We start from the raw sequence: 27350 nt of genomic DNA, 5'->3' as shown, positions 1-27350 counted from the left end.
CTATCTCGGCCCGAGTCCCGCGGGAAACCTCTTCCTTCCTACCGTTCCTATCTCAGGACACTCTATAGCCTATTCAGATACCAGGCTCACCCTACTACCACTCTCATGTTAGCCAAGCTACGAGAGAGGAAGAGCTTCGGGAGAAAGATAGAGATAGATACTGAGAGGGAAAGAGAGAGAGAGAGAAAGAGAGATCTCGAAAACGGGCAGCAAGGCACAAGACGATGGAAGGAGACGATACAAGCACGCCCAGAGTATTCGACTACTCTTCCATCCTCCGAGTACTCGCAACACCTCGTACGAAACGTATTTTGTGTGCCTAAATATCTTGGAAAAGCGAAAGTGCGTTATCACGACTAGCTCGTCTTTTCTTGTTTGACAACTAGACGGATAAGAGAATACTCGGTTATGATAATGATCCTTGGAACTTAGTCTTTTGTCTAGTTGAACGTAGCTAAGTAGTACTTGTTTAGTGTAACTAAACTAGACAAACTCACCGATCGATGATCACTGGATCGCTCGGTGTCTCGTTTCTGTTACCGCAACTCTTCTTGTCGCAACACCGACTGAAATTATATAAATAAAGATTAATATATAATATTTCGCGTATACATATATAAGATCAATTTGTTCTTGACTTTTGATACGACGACGAAGAAAAATGTCGAAGGGATAAACAGGTCTCGGGTTGTCAGAAGTTTTGAGATCGGCTAAAAACTACCCGCACCCTCTTGAAACTTGGATCGGATGAGAGGAAGGGAGGGTGATAGAGAGAGAGAGATAGAGAGTAAGAGAGAGAAAGTGGGAGATGGTGCTGCCAAAATCCCATGGGTCAATGAGTCAGCCACCACCCCCTGAAGAACGACTGCAACCCCGTATGCCTCGTTACGTTTATGGCTCGTCGCCGCAAGAAGGGTGCTTGTAGAGAGAGAAAGAGAGAGAGAGAGAGAGAGAGAGAGAGAGAGAGAGAGAGAGTGAATAGACTCGATCCGCGTGAATATCTAAGTGTATGTGCGACCTTGTAAAGCAGGTAACGCGAGAGCGTACGACGGTTCTCGGCAAGATAGCCGCCCTCTCGTAAAAAAGTTGCTCCTTCGAAGGTCGACCGAACATCTCTCTCTTTCTCTCTCTCCCTCTCTCTCTCTCTCTTCTTGCATAATCGATTCGACTCAAGTCAGTCAAGGGAAAAAAGATATTCTATTTTCGTTTGTAAGTAAAAAGAAAAAAAAAAAGAAAAAAAGGAAAGAAAAAAAGAATCTTCAATGACGACACTCACCTGCACATTACCTCGTGCGTCAGCAAGACACGACACATTTCAGGATTCTTGTCTTGTCCTTCGTACATGATCGCCTGAAACAAACAACATCGTTTGTTAGTGTGTACGAGATTTTCCGTAAAACTCGGGAATCCATTGAAGGTACTCGCGCGCCGATGTTACTCGACCGAAAAGGGACTACCAACGCATCCCGAGTAGGACGACTAAGCTGTGGGCGGCGCAAACAAATCCGTTAAGCCTCCTTCACTACCTCCTGATTGATTTTTATTTAATGACAACACGTTGTTGCCTGTATTCATGCACTCACGAAGGAGGGTGCCTAGCACGGATTAGCCGACGAATAATAAAGCGCGAACGGATAGCTCTCCTTTGATCTCGCTGAAAGAGAGATCCGAAAACGTTGAATAACTGATTCGAATTTCTTACATTTTTTTCTTCGTCCTTCTCCTCGTCTTTTTTTCTTCTCCTTGTATTTTCCCGTTTCTTTTCTTTTTCTTGAGAAAGACGTCTAATTGAAGAAATAATCGAATATATCGAGCATCTACGAATCGAATAAGAAAGGATAGAGTGCCAGAGAAGAAGGTATATAAACAGAGAGAAAGAGAAAGAGAGATACAGCAGTTAATAAACACGTCAAACACGCTTATCCTCGCTTCGCGCGTAACTAGGTGCGACTTTGAAAACAGCATCAAATATTTATACGAACAAAATAACCGAATTGCAACGCAAACTCGTACCTCTGATGGCATACCCGTTACCCAAATCGGAGAGGGTGATACCACTTTGGTAAAAGTAGGGAAGCTCGCGCGGAAAATAGAGGAATAAGAGTAAATACGAAGGAGAAAGAGAAACGGGGAAGAGAAAGAGAAAGAGAAGGGAAGAGAGAGAGAGAGAGAAAGAGAGAAGGGAGAAAGGGTAAAATTAAGAAGGGGTATACGAAGATGGAAAGAAGGAAGAATGAAAATATCCTATCGTGAGTAGACGCGAGAGAGTTTCACGTGTCCGTCGCCCGTAACGAGTCTTAATAGCCGTGCGACATGCGAACTTATTTGTACTTCGAATAATTAACATAAGTGTTCGCCTTATACGTATTAACCCCTGTTAGGAGATAAGAGTCGCGCTTGCACGTCTACACCGACGATTCGGTTCGCTTCGTTTCTCGTAGTCTATTCTGTACTATTTTGTTCTTTTTTCCTTTTTTCTATACTTGGAGATTATGCGTTCAGATAATTTACTTGTCCTTTTTTATTAATTTTTAATTTTTAATATTTATCTTTTCTTTTTTCCCTTCTTTTTCCTTCCTTAACGCTTCCGCGGTATTTTATCTCGCGTCGTCGATCTCGACTTAACATCGACGTACTTTACATGAGTTAGCACGAGCCTCGACAATACGTTCTTTTTTACCCCTTTCTCTTTTTTCTTCTTTTCTTTTCTTTTTTTGTCCTTCTTCTTCCCTCTTTTATCACCATTTTCTCGAAGAAATTCAAGCAAATTGCGTGGCTCGATGATCATCCGTCTTTTTACATAGCTTTTTATCTCTCTCTCTCTCTCTCTTTCTCTCTCTCTTTATCTCGTACGCACACGTACGCAGCAGTAGTGCAACAACGCGTCGAATAATCGTCGGTTAAACACGTAACGTTATTATTCGTTATGCTAGGTCGTGCGAGTTTGTGGGAGAACGAGCGCGCGCGCGCGCACACGAACCTCACGCAAGTGACATGCGATATTATTTGCTTAGCACCTATTACCGAGCCGCTATAACTGTTTTATTTAGTATACTCCGCCCTTCCTAGCGCGTACTTGCCAACAATTTCGAGCAATTACTTTTACTCGCTCACTAGTTATCTCTCTCATTCTCTCTCTCTCTCTCTCTCTCTCTCTCTCTCTCTCTCCCTCTTTCTCTTTCTTTCTCTCTTCTCTCTTCTACTCTCGCGCTAAACTATTTGTTCTCTCCTCCGGGCATATACAGGATATAGATATTTATCGAGAGATCGATCATCGCAAAGTCACGAACCCGTTCGAATTAGCTTACCGAGTTACCATCGTACTTCTTCAAAAATCGTTTATCTCTTATATCTCTTCCATGTAGCATCGTGCTGAGACGTTCAGAATTATCGACTTTTTTTTATCGGAATAGTAACGCAAATTGTCGACGAATAGGTCCCAAAAGAGAGTTTCTCGGTTGTTGGTCCCGGAAGAAAGGAAAACTTGCTATCTCTCTCTCTCTCTCTTTCTGTTTCTCTCCCTCCCTCTTTCTTTCTCTCTTTCGTGTAGAATATCGCGGCACAGCGGTTATGTTTGCAAGAGTCTCAAGGGGTAAAGTAAGCGAAAGAGGAAGAGATCGTAGGCAACGTCGTCCTCCTCGTCCTCGTCGTCGACGACAACGACGCAGAGGACGCGTCCTGGGGGTGCGACCAGTCAGCTTTGGCCCCACGGGGGCCTTTCTTCCGTCGAGACTCTCCCGGTCCCATCGCTGACTGGGTCCTCCCTCCTTCCATTTAATTCCCGTGGGAATTACTTGCTGAGGACTAATAGCGATCGTGCTCGAACAAATTCTCGAGCACTTTTATTATATTTTATGTACTGGCTGAAATCCACAGAGAACATAATAATAATTCTGACGAATCTAAGCTGAATGATTATTATGGTAATAAGTGCATCTAAGATCGTGTAATATAAAGTGTAATTAGTTTTTTATTATTTTCGATCCTATCTTCTTTCGGAACTCACATTCGATATCTTCACAACAAAATCGATAATTTTATATATATATATATCTATGTATGTATGTATGTATGTATGTATGTATGTATGTATACACGAACGATTAACAACTAAAGGTCACTGTTCTCGAGTCATTGCAAACACAACATGCTAGTAGACGAATTCATAAAAGGTCAATTTAAATATCAAACGAAGCGAGTCCACAACCGATAATTATAATCCCATCGTCGAGTTCGAAAGTTCAAATCGTCAGTTCGAAATGTCGTGTAAACGAAACAAATAAGAGTTAATTAAAGATTAACTAAGATGTTGTTCGATAAATATAAACAGCATTTACTTCTTGTAAAGTAACTTTAAGCGAAACGACGTCTTACGAGGAAAGAAAGAAAGCGATTCTCTTGCAATAAAATCGTAAATGTCGTTTTGACGGAGTTCTCGAATGCGAAACGACGAGTACGAGATGGTGAAGAAGAAGAAGAAGAAGAAGAAGAGAAAAGGAAAAGAGACAGAGAGAAAGAGAGAGAGAGAAAAAGAGAGAGAAAGAGAGACAGATAGAGAAAAGAGGAGCAAGAAGAAGAGCAACGTGGAAGCGTGCAGATAAATTCGAAGATAGTCATTCAAATCTGCCGTAATGATTTCCATCCCGAATCGATTCCAAAAGTCCCCTGGGAATCCCTTTCTCTATCGACGTAGCGTACGAACGCGACCCCCTTGGCCCCGAGTCCCCCCATACACGCCGACGAACAACATGCATACAATATTACCCTCGCACCCTCGCCTTTCTCTCTACCCTTCGTACGATGGACGGGAGTCTCCACTCTACTCTACTCTTCCATTTCTCTCTTCTTTCTTTCCTTATCTAACCGGGATTAACTTATCTCGAACTTATTATTTCCTTAATCTACGCTTAAATACTCATATTTCAGTATTAGTCTATGGCCACTCTTGCTTCTCCGATTCGATATCGTATAGTACTAGATTTATCGATACTCGAAATCTACGTCAACGTAGTATCGATCTCAAAGCAGAGATCGTAGAAAATTTATAAATCCTCGCTTCTACCGGTATGTTCTGCACCGTTCTTTCTTCCTCGTCGAAATAAGACTACTCGCGTTATTGGATTTTTCTGCGGAATCATCGTAATCGATTTTCGCCAATCTCCGCGTATCCAAGCCGTTGTTGCATTAAGTAGAAAAAGAAGAGAGAAAAAAGGAAAGAAAGAAGAAAAAAGAGCAAAAAATGGAGAGAGACAGAGAGAGAGAGAGAGAGAGAGAGAAAAGCGATGCACTCTCTCATGTAGCAACTGTGCTGGAAGTTGGAGCTTAAAGGGGTTAGCTACAATTTCCTGTTGTTCATTCATTTAAAGTAACGGCTACGCGTACGGTTCTCTGCTTCTACCATAGCCGCGTCCTGTAAATGCTTTTTTATCTCCGGAACTAATTACCATTTAGCATTTTTAATCCCGCGAAAAAAGCGCATTCGCTTCATTCTCTTTCTCTTTCTCTCCATCCTTCTCCCTTCCTTCTCTCTCTCTCTTTCTCTTCTCCCTCTCACTCTAACTCTAACCCTCGAGTGCCCGGAAGTACGTTCACGAATGCTTAAAAGCGTACGTTGTTAGCGTTATTTGGCCGACACGAAGCTCGTCTTTCGCCGCGAAAACGGCTCGTATTTTTCTCGAAATTTCAACGGGAATGAGGAAAGTGGAAAAATCATGAAAGGTCTTTCTGAAAGAGAAAGCACAAAGATATTCTCAAGTTGAACCGAAACTTTAACGAGAGTCAATTATTGCGGATTTATAACCGAGCAAACTTGATTTCTTCGAGCAGAAGAAACTCTCTCTTTCTCTCTCTCTCTCTCTCTCTCTCTCTCTCTCTCTCTCTTTTTCGATCCTTCTAAACGTGATTTGCGAGACGCAAATTTTCGCAAATCGGACGGGTTTTTTTTTAACAAAATACAGAAAAAACCTGAGTGATTAATAATACATAACGTTTGTCGTATAATCATTCACGTTCGTTTCTATTTCCCAGCTTTCTGTTAGAGTACCATTAACAAACATCCTCGAAATGTGATGATCCACAAGATCTATCTCTTCTCAACGTTGTTTTTTAATCTGGGATTAAGTCAAGTGTAGCATGTAGATTCTACTGTAAAGCTCGATAAACGAAAAAGAAAGAAAGGAGAAAAAGTAAAAAGAAAAAGAAAAAGAAAAAAAACAGAGAAGCCGTGCGAGTAGAGCGAAGCGTGGAATAATAAATATATACGTTGATCTGAATTTGCCAAACACTTCGAGCGGGTTGTTGCGCCATGGACCCTCGACGAATACCGCGAGTATACCTACCTACTCTTCACTTACACGTTTACGTATCGATCTTCGCGCATACATGTCTTCCTCTTGCTTTGACGCAACGATCGTAGACGCGTTTCAATCGAGGCTTTGATGTATAAATTGCACCTTTCTCGTTTTCGATCCTACCGTTCCTTTCCTTCTCTTTTTCTTTCTTGATTTCTTTACTTCAACGAGCACGCTTTTCTCCCCCTTCAAGACTGGCCCGATCTCTTCCTCCAACAATCTTCTTTCTTTCTCGAAATATCGATAATTCGATCGCACCGAAGTACCAAAAAGAGTCGCACGAATAATTTATCTATCTTATTATTTAAACTTCTTTTCTACGGTGAAAGTAATCTATTTAATAATTAGCGCGACGTCCGTCCTTCGAGAACGAATCGACCGTGTCGATATGTACCTAACTATCTTTATATTTTATTCTTTCTTTCTCTATCTTTATCTCTCCCTCTCTCTCTCTTTCTATCTTTATTTCTCTCTTCCGTTTTCTCGTTTTCTACGGCTGATACCAAGTCCGGGACCGCTCGGATCCGATTAATAAAAGGAATGGATCGCGAATCGAGGACTCGGTCTCTGCCGGCGCAAGGCCACCGTGGCTTAGTAATTTAATCAGCTAAAACTAACATCGGCTATGTTTCCCCCGTCCTTGTTCTTCTCCTCCTACTACTCCTCTTTCGTCCTCTGCCGACTCCTTCTTGTTCTTCTTACCTCCGTAACCGACCGACCCCGAAATGATTTAATCTACTAAAACGATGAACTCTCGTCTATGGGCACTTAGGCAGTATCACACTGCACGAAATAAAATCATTCGCAAGCTCAAAAATCTTCTCTCTTTCCCTTCTCGCTCTCTCATTCTCACTCCGAGATAGAAAACAAAATATAACGTGGAAACTAGTAAATAAAGGAACAATTCATCGTTGTTATCCGTCGTATTACAAAACAACGTTGAAAAAATACATACACAAAGTATCAAATTCTAATCTAGCAACGAAGCTTAGGGTCGAAGAGAAAGAAAAAGAACACAAAGGAACCCTTCTCGCCTCGATAGAAAATCCGTACGCGTATTTGCGTTCGCTCGTGATGCGTCTGATGCTATCTACGATGTAGGGATTCTAGGTACGGCCCTGCGTATAGTAGAATAGAGTACAGTAGAGAACGATCTCTCTGTCTTTCTCTCTCTCTCTCTATCTCTTTCTCTCTCTCTCTTTCTCTTACTCACAACACGTGGTTCGTGGCTCGTGCGCGCAGGGTTCGGCCACGTGGCGCAGATAACGGGATGGGACACTGGCTGTTGGCTGCTGCCTGGATACCTACCTCCTTTCTTGAAGGGTGGCGAAGGCAACCCCCCGGAAAATTAAGTGCTTGTAGCCGAGATGATAACGGCGCCCGACGATTTCTAACCGAAAGTTTTCTCGCCCTTCGAGCACCGCACGCCGGCGCGTTTGCCTAACGAAACGCGACGAGCTCTTGAAACGTCCTCGAGCAAACTCTACCATCCTTGTACTACCCATCTTCTCCTCTCTTTTCACGATTTTCTTCGTTCTTACTCGTTCCGAGACTTGTTACGACGATACGAATATTCGATACTCGATAAGAACGACTGAGCGATACTAAAGTGACGACGTTGTTTATATTTCAAACGTTCTTCGTCCTTTACCTATTACGCATTTACAAATCGTTCTATCAATATTTACATACGAATAATATGTTATTTTACAAAGGAATTTCTTTAGATATGACCTAAGAACTTCATTTCAAAGACATTAGATGAAATTTCAAGAAGTTGTTTCGAAGAAGAAACATATTTTGTAAATATATAGAGATAAATGTTAATAAACCGATAGACGTGATAATACGAATAATAATTGAAAACAATTTTGAAATAAGAGAATGAATGTCCACGTATATACGTAAAAGCTCACCTGTTTAGTCGCGGAGTCGATAAGCCTGACGAAGATGTTTTGCACCTGCCTCACTCCTGAAACAATAAAAAAAAACAAGCAAAAGATATAGAGATATATAAGTTCTATTTTCTGCGAAAGGAAGAATTTCAAGATCGTCGGGTCGGGCATATGAATAACGAAAGGCTCGCGTATCTCGATTGCTTATTCCAGCGCGGGTTTGCAACTCAAGCTTTTTTCGTAGTTGGAGAATGTGCAAGAAGGGCCCCATTACCTTAAGATCAGCCGCGTGCAGGAATTTGCGTCGGATGCGACGCGGCGAATGCGACGAATACGGAAACGTGTTCAAATTCTGACAAGTTTGGCGCCGCCGAAAGGGCCTTCCGCGCGTGCCGGGAAAAAAGTGCATATTAAGGAGCATTTAAGGCCGACGACGACAACGACGAGGAGGAGAAGAAGAAGGAAGAAGAAGAAGAAGAAGGAGGAGAAGCAGGAGAAGGAGGAGAAGCAGGAGAAAGAGGTGGAGGAGGAAGAGGAGGAGGACAACGACGACGACGACGACGACGAAGGAGGACGACGACGAGAACGGAGGAGGAATCGGTCGCCGCCCCATGGGACCACGCAGTATGCACAATCTCCCTGTACTTTTTTGCACGCGACCCTGCCCCGCGACTTCGAGCCTTCAAAAGTACGAAGTCAACGGCGAGCGTAGAAGACGAAGACAGAGAAAAGGACTCGATCGCCATGCATGCGGCCGTAGCAAAGGAGGGAAAAATTCGTGCACGTGTAAAGCGTTAATTCGTTTGAGTTGCGTTTCCCTTTGCGGTCGAGCTTCTCAGAATTTCGTTGTGTTCCCCTCTCTAACGAGAGGAAAGGCCGCTCGGTTCGACTACTCTTCTTGTCTTCTTGCTGAATTCTGATGTAAAATTCTTGTAAAATCGTTACACTATCGAATAAAATTTTTCTTTTTCGGATATCCATCTTTAAGTACGATTTCTTTTTTGTTTTTTGTATATATATCTCTCTCTTTCTCCTATCTTTTCCCCTGTCTGTATCCTTCTCCACTCATTTTTCTTCCAATATATCATTCAGTCATTCCCATATAGTTATTATCAAGATCGACGCTCGTTATTGTGTCACGCACGAAGATGACAACGGGCACAGAAAGTATAATGTTTTACTAGATGTATCGATGCCATCAAGATGTACCTGAAACGGCGAAACGATGCCACGGCTAGCGAGATTCTCGCACGACTAGAAGGATTACCGACGTTGGTCATTTCAAACCGATGAGAGAAATTTTTTCGTCTATATATCGATCTTTTTCCTTTTCTCTCTATCTCTATCTCTCTCTTTTGCTTTTCCCTTCGAAGTCGAAGATACTCGAAGAAGTTCGTAATCGTTAAAAACATTACATATCGAATCGAAGGTCTTTCTTGAAACTTCAAGAAACTCTTCCTCTCTCTCTCTCTCTCTCTCTCTCTCTCTCTCTGTCTCTTTTTCTCTCTTTCTCTCTTACCGTCTCCTTCTCTTCGAAGGGAGTAATCCCAGGGAGTATTTCGGACAGACACCCTGCGTGGCTTCCGGCCTCGCGTGTCCGGTAAGCCGAGTAATCCCAACATAAGACTCCTAGGACCCGCCGGGAGATACGGACTAGAGAGTCCGCGCCGCATAACGTTACTACGGATTACGATACTCCGCTCGAAACTAGCTCACAAATTACCTCGAGAAAGCGTCGCGGCTTTACCGGAAGTTACCTTCGTATCTATACTCCGGTTTACGCGCGTAGATACGTACCTACGCCTTCGTCTAAGGATTTACCAATGCCGAAAGGAAACTAAAAGCGATCGATCGTTAGCACTTGCTATCGTTCATAATTCATGATATAATTCAATATATAAAAAAAGTTCTCCAAGTAATTGTTTCGTGTTAGATGTCGTAATAAGTGTCTCGTTTTAATCGCTTTTGAAATTATTTTTTATATAACAGACCAACTTGGATTTCTCATTTGGATTTTTTATATTCACGATTTGTCGTTCTTTTATTATCTTTTCTCTTCTGCTATTTATTTTCGTTTCTTGATGAAACGAAACAACAACCCGCGTATCCACTCTTGACATACTTTTCTAAAATTCATCCATATTTGGCCGGATGACGAACCAATCAGTAGGTGATACGAAATTCCACGAATATTGATTCCCAGTGCGTAAAACCATTGACGACGTATACCATCGAATTAGAATTAATGAGTTCTCTAGGATAGTAAACGTTCAGCATTGCCAGCATTCCGTAGAGTAAATCGCGATCGTGTTCGTTGAGCGTTACACTCTAACATTGGAAGCGAAGTAACATGACGAAGAAGTTGGATAAGAAGAGGAATCGAGTGTCGTATCCCGCTGTGCTGTCTCAGAGGCAGATAAGTCTTCGTCAGGATGCATTAGCATAACTAGGCGACCAAGTTCGAGGGAGGTAAGAATCGGAAAAGAAACTATTTTCTTTTTTTCTTTTCTGTCTCTCTTGGAAGAAAAAAAAGTCGTACGATTCGTGCGATTCTATATCCTCTCGATCGATCCTCTATCCTTAATCGTCCTTCGTTGTCTTATTACTCGAGTTCATATTCCTCGGTACGTTCAGAGGAGAACGAGACAGGCCGTCTTCTCTTCTCCTTCCTCTCATCTCTCTCTCTCTCTCTCTCTCTCTCTCTCTCTCTCTCTCTCTCTGGATATCTCGTTCCGATCGTTCCTCCGTGTCTCGCCGACGAAAGCTATCCTTGTTTCTCTCTTTCCGTTTTTATTTCTCTTTCTCTCTCTTTCTCTCCCGCTCTTAAATCGAACAGAACGGAGAAGAACGGTGCATGGTAGGAGAGTGGAAAGAAGGAGGGAATCGAGATGACAAAAAGGGCAAGGACCCGATATGGAGAGGCTCTGCCGTCAGCGAGTGACGGCAGCCTGCGCTCCTTATTTAATATTTAATTATAGATTTATTGGTGTATGAGAAGAGTGACCGGGTGATATAGAAAGAGAGATAGAGAAAATCGGCGATGACACGCAGACACCTTCTGGTGCCTTCTGGTGACTTCTGAACGTTCGTTCATTGTCGGCAGCCGCGAAAACCCGAGCCAATTTGTTCTCTACCTCCTCCTCTTCCTTCTCCTTCTTCCTCTACTCTACCAAAGAGAGGAGAAGAGAAACGTACGAGCACGCTGAGCGCATTTCGTGCATGAAACTTTTATAAAGCCGAATGTTGGATTACAAACGGGTCCGATCTACTTTTCTTTCTGTCTTTTTCTTTCTCGTACATGCGTACGTGCGTGCATTCGTATGTGTGTCCTATAAATCACATATACGGGTTCGTATCAATAAGAATCGATTTTAAAGGACATTGTTCACCACTGCTTCCTCTAAAGATATAAAATTTTCAAATTCGACATTTTTCTTCAGCATTCTTTTCCAATTACTTTCCAGTGACAATACGAAAATCGCCAATCCAGTTCAATAACACAGTTTTCTCTGATCGTCGACTACGTTTGCTACGATCTTTCTCAAAATCTCACGGAAAGAGATCGTTGTACTTGACGAAAAAAAGAAAGAGAGAGAGGAAGCAAGAGAAAAAAGAAAGTAGTTAAGAGAAAAAAGGTGGAGGTGGAGAACGGACCGCGAGATTTTTAAGGGGCGAGATTCGTTGATATTCCTTACTTTTGCAACAGTTAGTTATTTCTTGTTCGCGATGTTGGCAACACGTTTTAGTGCCCATAGATGGCAGGGCGGCCCCTCAGTCAGGCCTGCCAACGCAAAAATCTCGCATTGATTGATCGGATCCCGAAGTTGAGAGACAAGAAGAACCGTGGTATGGAGGCAAGGAAAAGACGGACGAGGAGAAAAGAAAGAACGCTGGATGAGCAAGAAGACAAGAAAGAGAGAGCGAGAAAGAGAGAAAGAGAGCAAGAGAGAAAGAGAAAGAAGAAGAAGAAACCAGAAAGAAAGAAACGAAAGGAAGGATAAAGTGGGCTCCGGTGAGGTTGCCCAACGGATATCTACTGTTGGAGGCTGCTGGAGCAGATCGGAGATGGCGTATATGGAGTGAAAAACTCTCTCGACGGAGTCCCGTGGATAGCGCCTTACAGACCCCTTTTTAATATGTTCATAATACGAGCTCGTTTTTAAGGGTCTGCTACTAGCCAGTCTTACTGTTTGTCCGGATGCTCTCCAACAGGACCACCTCCAAATCGTTCGGCTCTCTTCTTCTTCATCCACTCTCTTTCTTTCCATCGGTCACTCCCTTCGACCTGTCTCTTTTCGTTCCCTTCTTCCCTTCGGCCCTACACGCTTCGCGCAGAACCACTTCGCTGTACACACGCATTCAGCTTCTTCAGAACGGAAGCTGAAACCTTTTTGCCCTGGTGGCCGAGGCAGTGACGTAAAATATGTCTCTGTTGCGGGCCGCAGCCACCAAAGTTCCTGAGCTTTTTAGCGGCCCTAAGAGACCGGGTGTCCGCGTGGAATGTTGATGGCCCGTCATCGTCGCTTCGAATGGGGCTATTACGTACTCGTTTCCTACCGAGCCAAACCACCCTCCTCCTCCTCCTTCTCCTCCTCTTCCTCCTCCTCCTCCTCCTCCTTCTCTTTCTCCTCTTTCTTCTCCTCCTCCTCCTACTACTACTACTTCTCCTACTTCCTTCAACACCCTCTTCCTTTTCGTCACTCAACAAGAACACTTGCGGACGGTTTGCGGATCGATTCGAGACGTTTCACGAGATCACCGACTTTCTTCGTCCTTTTACTTACATATCTTTCGAAAACAATGATATTATCTCGTCGATTTTATCTCATATCGATATTTTATCAAGCAAGGCTTACGCGACGATTCGTTTCGTTAGATTAGATTTATAATCGATTTCGAGTCGCGCGTTAAGAGAACGAAGATGACACAGAAAGGAACTCACCGTTCGAATAAAGCAGATGCAAACTGTATTGGATACCATTGTTCGTTTTTTGGCCCTCGGATTCCTGAAACAGAAATAATACGTTTTAGTAAATACAATAAATGCCCACTTAACAACAGAAGAACATATAAGATAATGTGATTACATTACGTATGCGCTTCGGAGATAAAGATTTAGAAAGAAGAGAGTTGAAAAGATAAGACGGTAAAAGGGCGGATCCTTCGATTCGAGAAGGACCCTTGTCACTCGTGTCTCTTTTTAATTAAGTGCACTGTGACGTAACGGCACAACCACGAGGAACGCTGTGAGGATGGCTGGCTACCCGTCTACCGCCTCACGCTAATTATTAATTTCTTGATGCGCCGGTAAGAGCCGTGCCATTACGTATCGCGTGGCGTGCGATGCATAATTATCGTGCTGCCTCGTTGACGAGTCATGCGTGCACCCTGCCATATGCCACGAGAGCGCGCGGTAATGCATTTTCAACAACAACAACTACCACCACTACTACTTATACTACTACTATTACTATCCACCCACTCTTCTCTCTCTCTCTCTCTCTCTCTCTCTCTCTCTCTCTCTCTATCTATCTATCTCTTTCTCTCTTTTCTTGCCTACGCGCACGAGCATGACTTTTTGAGGAACGACCACGACTTCTCGTGGACACAAACGCCGAGAGCTAGAACAACCACCCGCGTTGAGATCGATTTTACGTCGAATTAACGTAATTACGACGACCTTCGACGTTGGTATCGTGCTCTTAAAAGCTCCATTTTATTAATGACGATCAGTCGTCGTCGTCGTCGTCGTCGTCGTCGTCGTAGTCGTTGTTGTCGGCTACCACGAAAAATATCGATGGTGCGTTTACATTTGTTCCTCGGTTAGGACAAATCGATACTAAGTCTACGAGTCAGCTCGATGATTAGAGTCCAGAGTTTTCGTATGACCGAAAAAAGGTGGAAAAAATTTCGAAACAAATTTAGGAATCGATGGATAATTATCAAATCATATATCTTTCTCTTTTTTTTCTTTTGTTGTTGTTGTTGTTGTTTTATAAACATCGTGCACGTATTAACGTTCATTTCACGTCGCAGATCAACGTCGTGACCATTAATCTCGAAATTCGCTGGTCGTTCAACGAGCGACGTTAATCAGGTATATACGCACGGTTTATCCGATCGACTCTCTCTCTACTATACCTCGACGACTACTTTTTAATTAAACACGAAGAAAAAGCTGACCGGAGGTGGAATGAGACGCGAGAGCCACTGTATTTACCTAGACCGCCCGTTTCCGGGAATCGGCACGTGTACGAGAAACGCACCGTTCCCTCGCGTTTCACTAGGATTGTTTTTCGGATCTCTTCTAAGATCACTGAATCCTGGACCAAACTAAACGAAATTCCTTACCAACTAATAAATCGTACGATTTTATATCGATTTTGCAAAAATAAATAACGAAACAATACGTTCTTAAACGAGAATTAATTATCAAACTCGATTTAACACTATGATTTTTTTGACGTGAATTTACAAAAAAAATTCATACGGGAGTATTGGAAAATATGCAAATGTTTCTATCGTCAGAGGGGAGGACATATAGGGTGGTAGAAGGGAGGGTAAGGTGTACCGGGCCACGAGGGGTTGATGTATGGTCACGGTTCACGACCCTAATTAATAGAGAGGCCACGCGATACGAGCGTTCATGCCGCGTGAATTATACGCGTGTGTGTGAGAGAGACGGTAACCTACGTATGTTACGTATTCAGGTAAAAGGAAAAGTTAAGCGCGAAATGTGCGAGAAGAGATTCGTGAGAAAAGTTTCGAAGATTCATCGATCGGGGGGAACAATCGCGAGGACGTGGTCGAGGAGACGAAAAATTTTCGATGTTCTTAAATCAACGATCTTCCATACGGGCGAAGCCGACTCCTCTCCACGCGCCGTCCTGTCGAATTAGTCGACGATTTATGGCGGATAGATTTATTAGGGGGTGCACCTCGTTACCCTGAGGCGTAGAAGCAGACGAAGAGAGAGAGAGAGAGAGAGAGAGAGAGAATAGGTATAGTTTAGAGGAAAGAGGAAGAGACACTGAGTTTCGACGATATACCTGGAGGGCTGAGTGAGAATTTCGGAGGTCACGCTCGGTATTACGTATCGATAATTTATATCGACGCGTAGTTAATCCGATCTTCCTCAATTTTTCCTTGAATTTCCTCTCCCTTTCTTTCTTTCTTTTCTTTTCTTTTCTTTTTGCATTTTTACGCACGCGAAACAAAACGATTCGAAAAAGTCGGGAAAAGAAGACTTTGGAACGTAACGAAAGAGTAGATTTGAGAACAAGTTAGCACGAAAGATTAACACGTCAAATGCGGGAACTAATGCGAATATTTGTCCTTTTTCTTCTTTTTTTTTCTCTTTTCTTTTCTTTTTCTTTTTCTTTTTCTATAGTTCCTTTCAAATACCGTATATACGATTGATATCTTTCTCGTCGTAGCTTGCGACACATCATTTTAAACGTACACGTGTATCCAAGCTCTTGACGTTTATTCGTAAAAATGTTAACGATGCCCGTTCTTTCGAGCCACCTACCGTGTCTATGATAAATGACGGATAAACATATCCGAGAATCAACATTCGCCGATAGCTTACACAAACGTGACAGGCGTGGCGATCGTGCAAGAGAAGAGAAAAAAACTGGAAAAGGGAGAAAAACACGAGAGTTCTCGTAAACGTATCGACATCCATACGTATATATGTATATATATATATATATATATATATATATATATATATATTTCTCTTTTTCTCTCGTTCGATGGTCACGTAGGTAACCGCGTACATAAACCGTGTCTTCTCCATTTTTACCAGACGAAGAGAGGAAAAGCTCAACGAGACTCGCTGGCAAATCCGAAAAGTCGTTTGTCCGCCCGTTATATTCCGGCGTAACGATTTCTCTTACGCAACGGAATCGACGCCGCCACCGATTGAGTTTTCCTTAAACAGCTATACTAATTGACCAACAGAAAGTGGAGCTGTAATGATGACCGCGCTTGACAATCGTCCGTATCGCGTTCGAGAGCATTCTTTCGGGAACGCGAGATCTCGGCGATAAGTCGCGAGAAGAAAACCAGTCCTCAATCAAATAGCCATTATTTATATACTCGTAGTCGACCGGATGTCTGCGTTGGAAAGAATGGAAAGAAGCGATTCGCGAGGAGACCATTAAATCTGAGTGGTCGTGGCTAGTAGTAACGAGCAACGTTTTCTAGTAACTATTTATTACGAAGAAATGAAGTAGGAACGATCACTTGCAACGTGAAAACCGGGCTCGGTTCTTTTGCCATGAACAAAATTACTACCAAGTATTTTGTTCGACTATATATCAGAACGAACGTAAATATGAACGTATAATATACTAAAAGGATGATTTGCTCGTACGATAAGGTAGAACGAATTTGATAAGACTTGAGAACGAAAAAGTAAGAGACAGAGAGAGAGAGAGGGTGGGTGGAGAGAAAGAAAGAAGAAAACTATAAAAAAGAGAAAGAGAGAGATAGAGAGAGAGAGAAAAGAAAAAGAAAGAAACAGGCGAGAAGCTCCAAAGTAATTTGTAGATTGCGGACATTTAATGCACGAGCGACGCTTAATAACGAACGCATATAATCCTCCGAGCCCTATCGGTCTCGCGCGACGCGTTTTCTAATCTTTGATCGAAGGAAGGAAGGAAAAGGTAGGGGGAAAAAAAGGGGGGAAGGGTAGGTGGCGTCGTCGACTCTTTATTATTCCGTCGGTCGTTCGGTGCTCTTTCGCGTGACCAGGAACGCGTAGAGAAGCGTGTTCTTCCACAGCCATTTCTCAAACGGCCAATGGATTTTCGCCTGTCCGACTAATTGCTGGAAAAGCTGGTAGGTGTGCTTCCGCCGTACGGACTATCGATATGTATACACACAGGAGGATCCGTTTAATATTTGACGTCACCCTTTCCCCTTATACCCCCGTCCAATGGAAACGGCAATTATCGAGATAAGCGTGCGCTCGCACGATATTCCCCGATGTCATAAAGGGCCTCGTCTCCTTTTTCCGCTCGTCCTTCGGGAAAACCATCCCTTCACCGCCGATCGACGTTCGAATTCTCTACTTTCTCGTTCGCGAACTTTGCTACTTTCTTCCCTCCCTTCTCACTTTTTCTTTTGTCTTTATAATATCTTATAAAGCATACGTGTACGTTACTTACATACGAAAAATCAATTCAACTTTATGAAAGAGAAAATGGAGAAAGTTCCATTGGTAAGGAACGAGTTCATTAGTTTTAAAATCCTGATCGTAAAGAAAGACACGTCGGACGTAGCAATGCTTATGTATAAAGTTAATCCAATGTCCATTGACTTTACCTGATCTTTCTCGACGAATCCCATGAACGACGTTCTTTCGATCTCGATCGGCTGATCGTGTCGATCGTAAAGCGCTATGACGAAATGAAAGAAATTACTCTTTCTCAGGTTGCTCGGTGGTTGTTTCTCGAAATGCGCCTTCGCGACGCCGACCCTGTAACACGAAAATGATAATGTAGTCATTGATGTGTTCATTCTTGGCATGAACGGATTGATAAATATTACAGTATTGATTAGATATACTCGATTCGCGATTGTCGTTTCTCGGCAATAAGAAAAATAGCCAAAACGTTCGAGAGGAAAGACAAACGAGGCTGAAGGTTTGCGACGAACGCAGGTGGTCACGTCGCCTTAAAATCCCATTAAGGTCTCATGTGCTGAGATTAGACCACCGGACTCCGATGCCATCTTTGAGTAATGGCAGGAGGAGTTCCCTTTTCGAGTTCCTTCTGTCTCACGAGAGTACTTTCATCATCTAGCGATTGATAAATAAATTCTTAATTCGATATCGTTCGATCGAAACTCAAAAAGCATGTAACCAAATGGATAAGAATTTTTTGTTAAAAGTCATACGTACGTCGAAACGTTTTAGAAATTTACATTGTTTTCCAACGATTATATCTCGCGTATAAAATTCTTGAAAGATCCCTGCGCCTTTTCGTGTCTCGTTTAACGGTGTCTAAACAAAACCGAGCTCGGTCGATTTCTTTCACGAGAACGAAGAGAAGCCCGATCGTAGCACCTTCTCTCGCAATTAAGTCAACCACTTGCATATTTAAACCTCTGCTAACAAGCGGCTCGCTCTCGAATTTAATGCGCTTTCGTTCTCTTCTCTTCCCTTCTCATCTCATCTCTTTTCTTTTCTTCTCTTCTCTTTCATGCGGGCTCGTTTACTCGGTATCCCGTATCGCGAAGTCCTTAACGCTTTTCAAGAACGATCAAATTATTTGTAGGTAATTATAATCACGATGGCTTTCCCTTCTGATCATTTTACATATAAACGATAAACTGCGAATTAAGGGATATGAAATTTTCATTGTAGGCGAGGCATTGTTTGCAAAAAATAAAAGAATAAAAAAAAAGAGAAAAAAAAGGAAAGAAAAAAACGTCGGATCTCATCTAACGTTGTGCGACTCTTAAAGCCCTTATCTATCGGACAAGATCCTCGATCTGTAACGCGATAGGCGATATCCACGTTCGAAATGCACGCCGGAGAAATCGCTCAACGATAAAACCGTCGAGAGACCGATCGAGGGGGTTGGTAGGAGGAAGGGAGAGGCGGTCGCGCGGCACCGCATCGGACTCTCCGAGCGGAAAACTGAATCGACTGGACCGAAAATGAATAGCGGCAGTTTTGCAGCACATTTGCGAAATAAATGATGGTATCGGCGATGCGTTTGTCACGGCGCGCGAGAGTGCGAGAACGAGAGTGAGAGGGAGGTAGGGGCGGGAAAGTTGCAAGGGGTTTTGCGAACGGTTCGTGAGGGGTGGCAGAAGGGTGGAACTGTGCTGCAACCGACGCTACGTAGTAGGACGGCAGGGGCTATGGGGAGGGCTGGGTAGGGGAGTGATGTACTGCCCGTGTCGATAATTATCGGTGGCTGATTAACCGGCCGCCGGTTCGCGCCCCATAACTCTCGACGTCCGATTATTTTGCCCCGTTCGCCATGCACCAATTCCTATATAACGTGTGGCCACGTCCTCTGCCACACCGTTGCATTATCACCTAACGTGCACGCTTTAACTTCCTATACGTTCAACGTTCAAAAGAATAGATTCTTAACTAGATCAATGTGTCTCGATTATTTATGTATGTAAAAAGTTTAAAAATAAAAGCTAGTTCAAATCGACACAATCAAGATGTTAGCTGTTGGATTTAATTGTAAAAAATTACATTTAAAATCTCTCAAGAGTTTTCCTCGTCGTTTCTTTTAATGGATCGTTCTCGTCGCATTCACGCAATTCTTTCACGAATCCTTTGTGATATTTCGCGTTCTTTTTTTCTTCTTTTTCTTTGTTCCTCATTTGTTTCTTTTGCTTTTTTTTGGCTTTCTTTTTTTCTTTTTAACGAATTTATCACTTACCACGTGTTTCTCATGGTTATCTAACGAAGATTCGCGTGGTAGTTTCGTACTTTGAGGATCACCGAGGCACACCATCGATAAGCCGATGGGCAAATATGCGTGGCCGTGAATGACGGACCGTCCCTACTTTGCTTCGCGAATGATGACTCTTTTGCACGACAGACGTTATCTATTCTCGTCGCATACAATTTTTCACGGCTACTACCTTCTATGAAAATCTAAACTACGATTACGAATGTTTTAGCGCGAAAACTTATAACTCGTACAACTTCGAATTTCGAACGTATCGATATTTTTCATATTTGATTATCTAAATAAAATTACTACATTACGAATAATAAATCTGTATTCGTATAGGTCAGCAAGAGAAAGAAAACGAGAAGAGATAAAAGATCATTCGATATTAGCGATTGATAATACAAGAAAGAAAATGTTTGCAGAGAGATAATAGAAGAGCGGGAAATTCAAACTCGGTATCCGCAGCGCGTGCGACCGAAAATTCGTGTGGTCAAGAGGCAATTTACCGAGCCGAAATAATTATAATCACGCGGCGGGAGAGCACTTTCCGCCAATATTCCTCTATTAAGCGGCTATTTTTCGCGTCATTTCGTTCCTCGTGTAGCGGGCATTCTGCGTGGCCACGTTTATGGTCGGTTATGCTTTACGCGCGTGGCTGCGGTACGTGGAGGAGCACGTGCGTATGCGTGGATACTACATGCGTACGTTGTCCCGTTTTGTGCGGCGATCGACGCCAAGGTGATAATTACAGGCTCGATTCGCGCCTACAATTTGCATCGCGCGTTTCCCATTTTCCGGCTCAGCCAGATAACGGGCGTCTCGTTGCGTTCACAGTATACACCTGCGATGCTTTTGCTACCCCACGGCGTTTTGTCTCGTTGTTTCTATATGCATATCACGGATCTTTACATTTTTACGTACCTATTACAATTTTTTTCTTTTCTTTTTTATCTTAACTATCGTTAGATCCACGTTGAATATTCGTCGAAAGAAAAAGCAACGCGAAAAATTTCTTCGAGATACCTCATTTTCATCAAATCGATGTTTTCAATGACGAGAAGAATAGTTATCGATTTTTTGTTAAAACGATTAAAAAAATTCGAATGATGATTTGCGTTACGGAACTATGCGGATAGATATCTACGATTTCGAGTTTGGTTTCTGTCAGGTAAGATAGAAAATCGGGTTTCTATGTCACGAACTCATGGAAACATTCTTACGAAGAATGCCGGAAAACGCTTTACTGTGTCGTTGCTTTACAACAGGCCAATATACAAACGCAGATGCGATGGGAGGGCATAACAAAGGATAACCAATCGGAAAGGAAGGGAAGGGTGGAAACGAGCTTGGCAGTTCTATCGCGCCTGCACCTGAACGTACAATTATTATTCGGTTAAGTCTCAGGGGTGCGATGCCATCCATCACCTTTTAAAATGTCTAGCATTTACCGGCCGCATGGATAGTATTTGGGTTAAAACTCGAGACTCGCTTTTCGAAAGAAGAATTTTCGTGACAAAAAAAGGCAAAAAAAAAAGAAGAAAAAAGAAAGGAAAAAGAAGAAAAAAAGAAACGAAGGAAAACAAAAAGAAAATATAAAAGATATTACGAAAAGAAAGAGAAAAAGAAACGAACGATCATAAAGAAATATAAATAAATGATTAAGTAAATTCGAGATAAAAGAAAATAGATAATCTACATTATCGTGCTAGTTGTGTCGAATAGACGCGATCATAGTTCGAAATCGCATAGGCACTGATCGATATGCAGTCGATGCATCGTTGTCTCTGGGAATCGCGAAATGCGACCTATGCTATTTGCACGAACGTGCATTATGGACGAAATACGCGGATAATACAAGCCCGCGGTTATGGATACGAATTCGTGGATAAAGCAATCGCGGAGAATTACAATAAATCCGCAGTTAATGCACAGACCGCCGGGGCGTTAGTTATTACGAGTTAGCCGAAGCGCAGTCTATTTACGCTCACGCGCCCACCGCCGTGATTCATAATGCGCGCCGAGATAATGAGCAATTTGTAATATATCCGAATGTAATTCGCCGGTAGCGCGTACCGTTACTCGTTCTCTCACCCGCTTTAATTTATTATCGCGTTTCGACCTCGACTCTATTTCTACCTACTGCAAAAATGCGTGCCACCCTCTCTCCCTCTCATTCTCTCTCTCTGTCTCTCTCTTTCTCTCTCTCTACTTTCTCTCTGTCTCTCTTTCTCTCTTCATCGCGTCTTATCAACTATACTTTAGGGATGAAAAATAAATCTCTCTTGTTGGAGCCACCTTAAAATCATTAGCCCGAAAGGTATTAAAAAAAAAAGAAGAAAAAAAAAAAGAGAAAAAAAGGAAGGAAAGAAGTAGTATAAGTAAAAAGAGGGAGTAAGTCTCGTTAGAAAAGTTTCTCCTTCTATGAGTCCGTTTCGCGATATTTTCCTACTCCTTCGTTCGCGTGAAATAGGCTGAGTGGAAGAGAAATAGAGAGAGAGAGAGAGAGAGAGAAAGAGAGAGAGAGAGAGAGAGAGGAAGAGGAAAATAAAAAAACCACAGGAAAAGTCCATCGTTCTTTTTTCTCTCGCACGCACGACAACACCTCTCCTCCGTCCCTTTCCTCGTCGAGTTCGCGGTGGTTTACTGCTTCATTAGCAGGTAACTTTTTTAGGGGTTTTTAAAAAGCGCGAGAGTTTATGCCTGTTTGCTGGGAGTTTTAAAACAGCTTCGCCAGTCCTCTCTCTCTCTCTCTCTTTCTGTTCATCCTCGTTGTCGTCGTCGTCCTTTCGAACCCTCCGCAGTGTGACTCTCTCTCTCTTTCTCTCTATCTCTCCGCAGGATGGAACGACGTTACCAAGGAACGCGAAAACTTTTCTCCAAAGCGCCGACTTTGTATTACGAAGATATCTAGGAGACGAGCTTGACGTTTAACGTTTTGCCACCCTTTTCGAAACTTTACTAAGGCAATTGCCGAAACTAGCTAAACAACATCGTTCCAATTAACTCTTCGAACTAAGACAAATTTTCACGATTTCATCGATCTTTCGAATTCTATTTACTCGTGATTTCAAGTATTTTACTTTATCTTTCTTTTTTCTCTTTCTTTCTCTATTTTATTTTTTTTTCTTCTTCTTCTCTGTCTTTCACGAAGACACCTACCTACCTACCTACCTAGATAATTTTATCTTCTCTTACGGCCACAATTTTTCATTAATACCTCGTTAGAAAGGAGAACGAGCTTCGCGAAGGCTCTCAAAGAAGGGAAAGTCTACGGAAAGGAGCGTCTCGAGAAGAACCGGTCTTTCCGTTGTTTCGCGCATAGATCTCATGGAAAGGCACTTTTCTTAAATGCAATGAGAACGAGAGAGAGAGAGAGAGAGAGAAAGAGAGAGAGAGAGAGAGAAGAAAAAAAATAACGAAGAAAAAGGAAAAAGAAAAAAGCAAGAAAACAGAAAGAAAAAGGAAGGAAAAGAAGAGAGAAAAAAAATCTTGTTTGTCGTCGTTGTCGTCGAAGTCCTCGACTTCCCAAGAGTTATTCTTTCTTTCTTTCCTCCTTCGCGTACGACGAAATATTACAGAAATTATAATTTAGAATCTTGAAAGAGAGAAAGAAGAAGAAGAAAAAGAAGAAAAAGAAGAAGAAGAAGAAGAAGAAGTTAACCGCAAGAATTTAGAAACTCGTAAAAGGGGACTTTAATTTTGTCGGCTTTGAGAAAAGAGTGGATGGGAAAAAGAGGGCCGAGTGAAATAGAATGCGAAATAAATAGAAAGTAAAACAGAGAGATGTAGAAAGAGAGAAAGAAAGAACGAGAGAGAAAGAGAACTGCAAAGTGTACGATTGGGGGAGGAGAGAATTAGAGGGAAAGGAAGAACAAGAGAAAGAAAGAGAAAGGCGTTAAAATTCTCAATTACATTAACTCGATTCCGGTCGGTCCCCGTGTCACGGCAAGCTAGGAGGGGAGTTAGTTAAGAGAGAACCGCTATTGGATTAGCGAAGCCGCCAACCCAGCCGGTTTACCTTCTCGAGTCCTCGTATCTGTGCCTTCGTCGTTTGCACGTCGTACAAATCCCTTAAGCGAACTCGCAATAAAGCGCGGTTTATCGTTCGCCAAACGCAGCTACGTGCTGTGCCAAACGCGAAAACTCCTCTTCGCTTCTCCCGACACGTCGAAGATAAAGACGAACGAAACGAAACGAAACGAAACGAAACGAAACGAAACGAAAGCGATCGACTTAGATACCCAGTACGTAGTAAGTATATCTTTCTATCTTTCTTTCTTTCTTTTCTTCTTTCTTTATTTATTTTCTTTCTTTTTCTTTTATTCGCTTCCCTTCCTTCCATCCCTTCTCTTTATTCGTCTTCTAATAAGCAAAAAAGAAAAATGAACTTCTCTTCGATACATCTTAATATCAATTCATTTTCTTTTTTTCTTTCTTTCTTTCCTTTTTCATTTTCAAGTTCTAAGATCATTCTGTTCTCTTTTATCTCTCATTATATATCGACCTTAATTGGACGGCCAAGATTGTTACTTATTACAATGGTAGGTATTTCAGAGGTAATCGTATTTCTCGTTTATTCGTGTCATATTTTTATGAGAATTCTCGTCCGAGATATTGATTCGATATCGAACGATGTAATCCGCAACGCGCGTGGTACGGTAATTAAAAAATACGATCGCAGCAATCGAGGACGTACGTGGACGCCGAAAACGATATGACAGGGCGTTCAATTTGGAAACTTTGGAGGATTATTTCGTGTTCGAAATTAATACATAAAAAAAAATCGCGGTCTCGATTATTGCGAGAGTTTTACATCGAAAAAAAAGTTGTGAATATAGCGCAACGAGATAAACATCATCTGTCGATTTCACGATATCGAAATCGAAGGATGTTGCTCTTTTTATTCGCAGCTCTATTTAAATAAATCAAATTATTAAATATTCGTTTTCTTCCTTTTCTCTGCGAACGCTTTCCAAGCCGCCAAACAGCGTCTTCCGTCCGACGGCACGCGAAGTTTCTCGCACAAGAACGAATTAACTTCGTCAAACGTAATTTTCTACGGAACATCGTAACCCACAAATTTTCCTAGTTATTACAACACACATTATACGGAAATGAATTCAACGTCGTTCGTCGTTTCGTAACGAAATATCGACCGATTTCCGTACGCACGTACGTACTGAGCAAAAATTAACAACGGATCCCGATCAAGAATTTTCGTCTCTCGACTTTAACAAACAAGTCCATTGGAAATGAAAATTCGATCGAAGAAAGAAAATAAGAAGGGAAAAGAAAAGAAACGCGGAATATAAAAAGGGATCGTCGTCGCATCCGACGAAAATAAAGGAAAATAAACGTTTATTACGAAGAAATATTATTCGCTGATAAATGAGAAAATAAGAATAAGAAGAAGAAAGAGAAAAAAGAAGAAATAACTCACGTTCCGTTATCGGCAATGGCGGGTTGAGGCCAGGCACGTGGCACAGGTTCCTCCTTGAGTATCTGCCTCATGTCCTGAGGCGCGAAAACGAGAGGAGCGCGTGGGTGGTGATGAGGTGGCGGGGGTGGTGGGGCAACGCTCGCACCGTAGAGCTTCCGTCCCCAGTGTCCCTCGAGTTCGACGGGACTTCCGCCTCCGGTGGTGGCACCGGTGCCACCGGCGGCACCCAAGCCGAGCCATGGCGACCCCCCAGCACCCACGATCGTGGAGCTGGGCAGGAGACCGCTCCACTCGTCGGACCGCGTTGTGAAGCCGTAAGGGATCTCCTGCGGCAACAGCCTTCCTTCTTCTATTCTCTCTCACTCTCTCAATCACCGTAAAATAAACGACGAGAAATAACTACTTAGATATTTAATCCTCCTCCCACGAAGATCGACAAATTCCAAACGATTCCTCTTATCGATTCCTTTGTCAAGTTCATCGATACTTAGCCAATCCTTCCCACGTGACGATCTCTATATCTCTTTCTCTCTCCGTTCACCTTCAATTTCTCGTTACTTTCTTCTGCTTTTCGTTGTTGCAGTTGTTGTTGTTGTTGTTCTCGTTCTCGTTCTCGTTCTCGTTCTCGTTCTCTTGGATAGAAGAGAGTAGTACGGAAACCGCGTGGCTGCGCGCGATGGCACCTCCCCCCCTCCCCCACGAGAGTACGATCGATCGCGCACTCCCTCACGTGTCTTTCACAAAAAAGCACTCGATTACCGCGAAAACTCACTTTCTCTTTCTCTCGCTATCTGTCTCTCTCTCTCTCTCTCTCTCTCTGTCTGTCTGTCCGTCTCTTTCTCTCTCTCTCTTTTTCTGTCTCTTGCCGATCTTCTTCGTTCGTCCGTGTTAGAAACACCACTGTTACTACTCGTCTCACTCGATGTTTTCTTCCTTCCTTCTTTTTCTCCTTATTTCTTCCTCTTCTCGTCGATGCTCCTGAGACTCTTACTCCGTTTCGCCGTCCTCGTCGTCTTCCTCGTCGCCTTCAGAACGAACGACAACGACCGAGGAGGAACGCGTATGATCGTTCTGAGAAGTCAAGTCGACGATCGGATCGTCTAGTGTTCCGTGTTCGCGTGTATACATATACGTATATATGTGTATATATATGTGTGTATGTATATATGTACGTGTAGGTGTATGTTATGTGTATATGTATATACGTTCCAAGTACGCGTAGGTGTTGTTATCTTCTCTCTTTCTCGCAGTTGACGTCCGAGAGAAGAGATCACGTCGTCGTGCTTGTCGTCGTCTCGCGCGCTGCAGAACAGCTCGAGTGCGTTTCCAAGCGAGGTCCCCAGCCGCGCGTTGCTTCCCGTTACGGCGCCGCTTGTCGAATGTGTCAGGGCCGGCACGAGCGGCGTGCCAGCGAGTCCCAACGGGCTCGGCCCACGGGAAAGCTCTCCCGTTGGTGGGCGAGGCCGAACGAGGCCGAACGAGCCGCGCCGCGCACACCGTTTCGAGACCTCACTCGACACGCCCATTTTTTGTCAACGACCAATCGTAATATCATACGATGACCAATCGGGAAAGCTGTGCGCCGACCTTACGACACGCCTATCACCGTCGCTTACGACGCTGGCGCCGCTGTGGTCGTTCTCCGAGGTTTTATCATTGCGGTGCGCGCCGCAAACCAGGCGACCTCGCTGTGTCGGTTCTCCTCTCGTACTACTCTATCACGACGTTTCTTCGATCTGTAGAAATTGTTTTTTTTAACTTTTACATGACGTTTTCTTCTTCGTTCTCGTTTCCTCTGTTCCATTTTATTTTTTCCCTTTGTCTTTCCATTTTTTTTCTCTCTCTTTTCTTTTTTCTTCGCAGCCCCATTGCCTCCCCATTCATTTCTCTTTTCGGTTCTCTTTTCGTTATTGTCGTTTCTGTTTCTTTTCTTTCCCTTTTGCTTTTCTAGACCTCAGGCATGTTATAAAACATGGTCCGAGAGAGTATTTGCTTCTATCCGTCTTGTTCTTTTAGAAAAGAAGAAAAAATGTTGACATTCTTGTTGGCCTTTTAAACAACCAACCAGTCGAAATCCAATATGTAGGAGAACATGTAATTGCCCGATTTCCGACTTATTTAGCTTTTGATCCCTTAAACGATCGAATTCCGTAGACGTATGAGAGACGATTGCGTCTATCGCGAACAAGCACGGATATATCGTCTGTATGCAAAGTACGACATCGGTAAT

General features: G+C 42.9%; 1 protein-coding gene across 5 annotated transcripts in view; it reads right to left on the bottom strand.

Moving 5' to 3' along the window:
* Nucleotides 1-26962, bottom strand: part of LOC127064311 (transcription factor collier) — a 77750-nt gene extending 50788 nt beyond the window's left edge. For 3 of the 5 annotated variants that reach the window (XM_050995226.1, XM_050995228.1, XM_050995229.1), the window contains exons 1-6: nucleotides 25121-26962; nucleotides 17579-17732; nucleotides 13188-13251; nucleotides 8267-8322; nucleotides 1277-1350; nucleotides 498-566 (exon numbers count right to left, since the gene is read on the bottom strand). In XM_050995226.1, coding sequence (XP_050851183.1) covers nucleotides 498-566; nucleotides 1277-1350; nucleotides 8267-8322; nucleotides 13188-13251; nucleotides 17579-17732; nucleotides 25121-25191 — 488 coding nt within the window. In that variant the 5' untranslated portion in view covers nucleotides 25192-26962. The remainder of the gene's footprint in view (nucleotides 1-497; nucleotides 567-1276; nucleotides 1351-8266; nucleotides 8323-13187; nucleotides 13252-17578; nucleotides 17733-25120) is intronic. The other 2 variants (XM_050995224.1, XM_050995225.1) reach the window with 1 other exon arrangement.
* Between the last annotated feature and the right edge of the window lie 388 nt (nucleotides 26963-27350).

The sequence above is a fragment of the Vespula vulgaris genome, chromosome 5, assembly GCF_905475345.1.
Source record: "Vespula vulgaris chromosome 5, iyVesVulg1.1, whole genome shotgun sequence".
Classification (NCBI taxonomy): Eukaryota; Metazoa; Arthropoda; class Insecta; order Hymenoptera; family Vespidae; genus Vespula; species Vespula vulgaris.
The sequence above is the reverse complement of the archived record's forward strand: the minus strand, read 5'-3'. Positions and strand labels throughout refer to the sequence as shown.